Genomic DNA, 2,563 nt, shown 5'->3' on the forward strand with positions numbered 1-2,563 from the left:
TGCGCCACATGCTTCGGCCCGGCGCCCGAGCACTGCCTGTCATGCGCCCCGGGCACGCCGCTCATGCTGGACACCAGCTGCGTGGCCGCCTGCCCCGGCACGCACTTCGCCGCCGGCGGGGCCCTCTGCCTTCCCTGCAGCCCGTACTGCGGCCGGTGCTCCGGGCCGGGGCGCGACCAGTGCACGGCCTGCCCGGCGGACCGGGTGCTCGTGCCGGCCGGCGAATGCCTGGGCGCCTGCCCGGCCGGGCAGTATGCCCGGCAGCAGCCCGGCCACGATGGCCCGGTCTGCCAGCCCTGCTCGGCATCATGCTGGCAGTGCAGCGGCCCGGGCCCCGGCCAATGCACGGCCTGCATGGGGGACATGCTCCTGCAGGATGGCCAGTGCGTGGCGGCCTGCGCCGGGGGGAGCTTCGCCTGCGGCCCGGCGGGCCGGTGCTTGCCCTGCCCGGCGGGCTGCGCCACGTGCCGGCACCTGGCCAGCCGGCCGGATGGCTGTGTGGCTCAGTGCACCAGCTGCCAGGGGGCCCTGCTCCTGTCGCCGGTGGGGGGCACTTGCGGGGAGGCCTGCCCGCCGGGGGAGTTCCTCCCCCGGGGCGAGGCCGCCCAGGGGGGCGTCTGCCAGCCTTGCGCGCCGGCGTGCGCCGGCTGCCACGAGCGGGCGGATCGTTGCACCAAGTGCGCCGGCCCCGGGCACTGGCTGCGCTCGGACACCGGGGCCTGTGTCGAGGCCTGCCCGCCGGCCGGGCTGGCCATGTCGCCGGTGGAGCAGGTGTGCCTTGCCTGCGGGCAGGACTGCGAGCGGTGCGCCGCCGGGCCGGCCACCCCGGGGTGCACCCTGGCGCCGGATGGCCGCCTGGAGTGCCCGACGCCGGCCGCCTGCCACGCGTGCGTCGCGGGGCTTTTCCTCCTGAACGGGGCCTCCTGCGTGGCGGACTGCCCGGCGGGCACCTTCGCCGATCGGGCGGCCCTGGCGCCGGGCTGCGCCGCCTGCCACCCGGACTGCCCTGCCGGCACGTGCACCGGCCCGGAGCGGGTGGACTGCTCCGGGTCCGCCGGCGGCTCCCCCGGCCGGCGGGGCCTCGGTGCGTGCCGGCGCCCGCGCCCCCCTTCCTCCTGCCCCGCTGTGCTTTGGCTGTGGACTAACGTGCTGCCCGGTCGCCCTCCATGGCCAGCCCTCGGCCTGGGCCTCGGCCTGGGGCTGCTGCTGCTGCTGCTGCTGGGCCTGGCCATCTTCCTGATGCTGCGCTTGCGCCGCGGCCCGAAGCCCCCGGCCGGCGGGGAGCCGGACGAGAACTCCACCGTGCTCAATACGATCGTCGAGATCTCCCTCCCCGGGGCGATCCTGGTCGATGTGCTGCTGGATTTCCAGCCGCTCGACGGCCCGGCCCTCGGGGCCGGTGCCCAGGCGTCGGTCTTCGCCGCCCGGCCCATCGGCACCGGGCTGGCGGCGCGCCTCGGCTGCCCGGACACCGTGGCCATCAAGCAGATGAGGGGTACGTCCTTCGGGTGCAGGCCTTTTTCTTTTTCTTTTTTGTTTGTCGACCGGCGTGCTGTCTCTTTGTCATTTCACATTTCATCCTCATTTCACTTTCATTTTGTCTTAAATCTCCTCTGATTGTCATTTCTTATCATCCTCACCTCCCCCTGCTTTCATTTCTTCCAACTCCCATTTCCTCCTGCACTTCCTCTTCCCCCCACTTTCCCCCCGCTCGCTCGCTTGGGCTCCCCACACACACGTGACACCCCTCGCCTGGCATTGGGCCGTCCGGGGCCCAGTCGATGCGGCGGAGCCGTGGCAGCTTGCGGCCTTCCAAAATGAAATCGCCCTCATGTGGTACGCCCATTGGCCTGCCCCCGCGCCCGCGCCCGCGCCAACCCGACGCACGGCTCTGACAGACCCCCCTGCATGGGGCGCAGGCTCCTCCGCGAGCACCCGGCCATCGTCCGGCTGTACGGCTACAGCGACCAGCCGCCGGCCATCATCATGCACCGGTACCAGACGGACCTGGCCACGCTGCTGCACTCGGACGTCCCCCTGGACCAGGCTACCATCCTGGACATCGCCCAGCAGTGGGCCTCCGGGCTGGAGGCCATGCACGCGCATGGGATCGCCCACCGGGACCTGAAGCCGGCCAATGTGTTTGCCAGCCTCCTGGACTCCGGGGCCTGGAGCGTGGCCCTCGGCGACCTGGGCACCTCGCAGAACCTGAGCACCGACCGGTCCTCGGCCCTGGTGGCCACGGCGCCGGAGCTGAATGCCATGACCGCGCGCTACGCCGCGCCCGAGGTCCTGGTGGCGTTCCAGCTCCACCGGCCGCTGGACCGGGAGCTCCTCCTGCCGGCGGACATCTACAGCGCGGCCGTCATGCTGTGGGAGTGCCTGGCTCGCGAGGTCCCCTGGAAGGGTGCGTTCAGGCGCGGCTGCCGGCTCGCGGCCTTGGTGGCCTGTCTGCCCCTTCTCCTCGCCCCGCTGGCCGCCGCTGGACGCCGCTCCCTTGCCGGGCCGTTGTGGCGCTGCCTTGCTGACCCGTGCCATGCCCCCCCCCCCCCCCCCCCCCCCC

At 73.0% G+C, this 2,563-nt stretch overlaps 1 protein-coding gene across 1 annotated transcript in view; it reads left to right on the plus strand.

The window, feature by feature from the left end:
• The window catches only part of H696_05386 (TKL protein kinase), a gene marked incomplete at both ends in the record, with an annotated part of 19,547 nt that overhangs the window by 7,657 nt on the left and 9,327 nt on the right, over positions 1–2,563 (plus strand). Inside the window, 4 exons of the mRNA XM_009499227.1 lie at positions 31–1,084; positions 1,175–1,495; positions 1,779–1,836; positions 1,920–2,407. Of these exons, the coding sequence (XP_009497502.1) occupies positions 31–1,084; positions 1,175–1,495; positions 1,779–1,836; positions 1,920–2,407 (1,921 nt within the window). The remainder of the gene's footprint in view (positions 1–30; positions 1,085–1,174; positions 1,496–1,778; positions 1,837–1,919; positions 2,408–2,563) is intronic.

This window comes from Fonticula alba, assembly GCF_000388065.1.
Source record: "Fonticula alba strain ATCC 38817 unplaced genomic scaffold supercont2.10, whole genome shotgun sequence".
NCBI classification, from domain to species: domain Eukaryota; order Rotosphaerida; family Fonticulaceae; genus Fonticula; species Fonticula alba.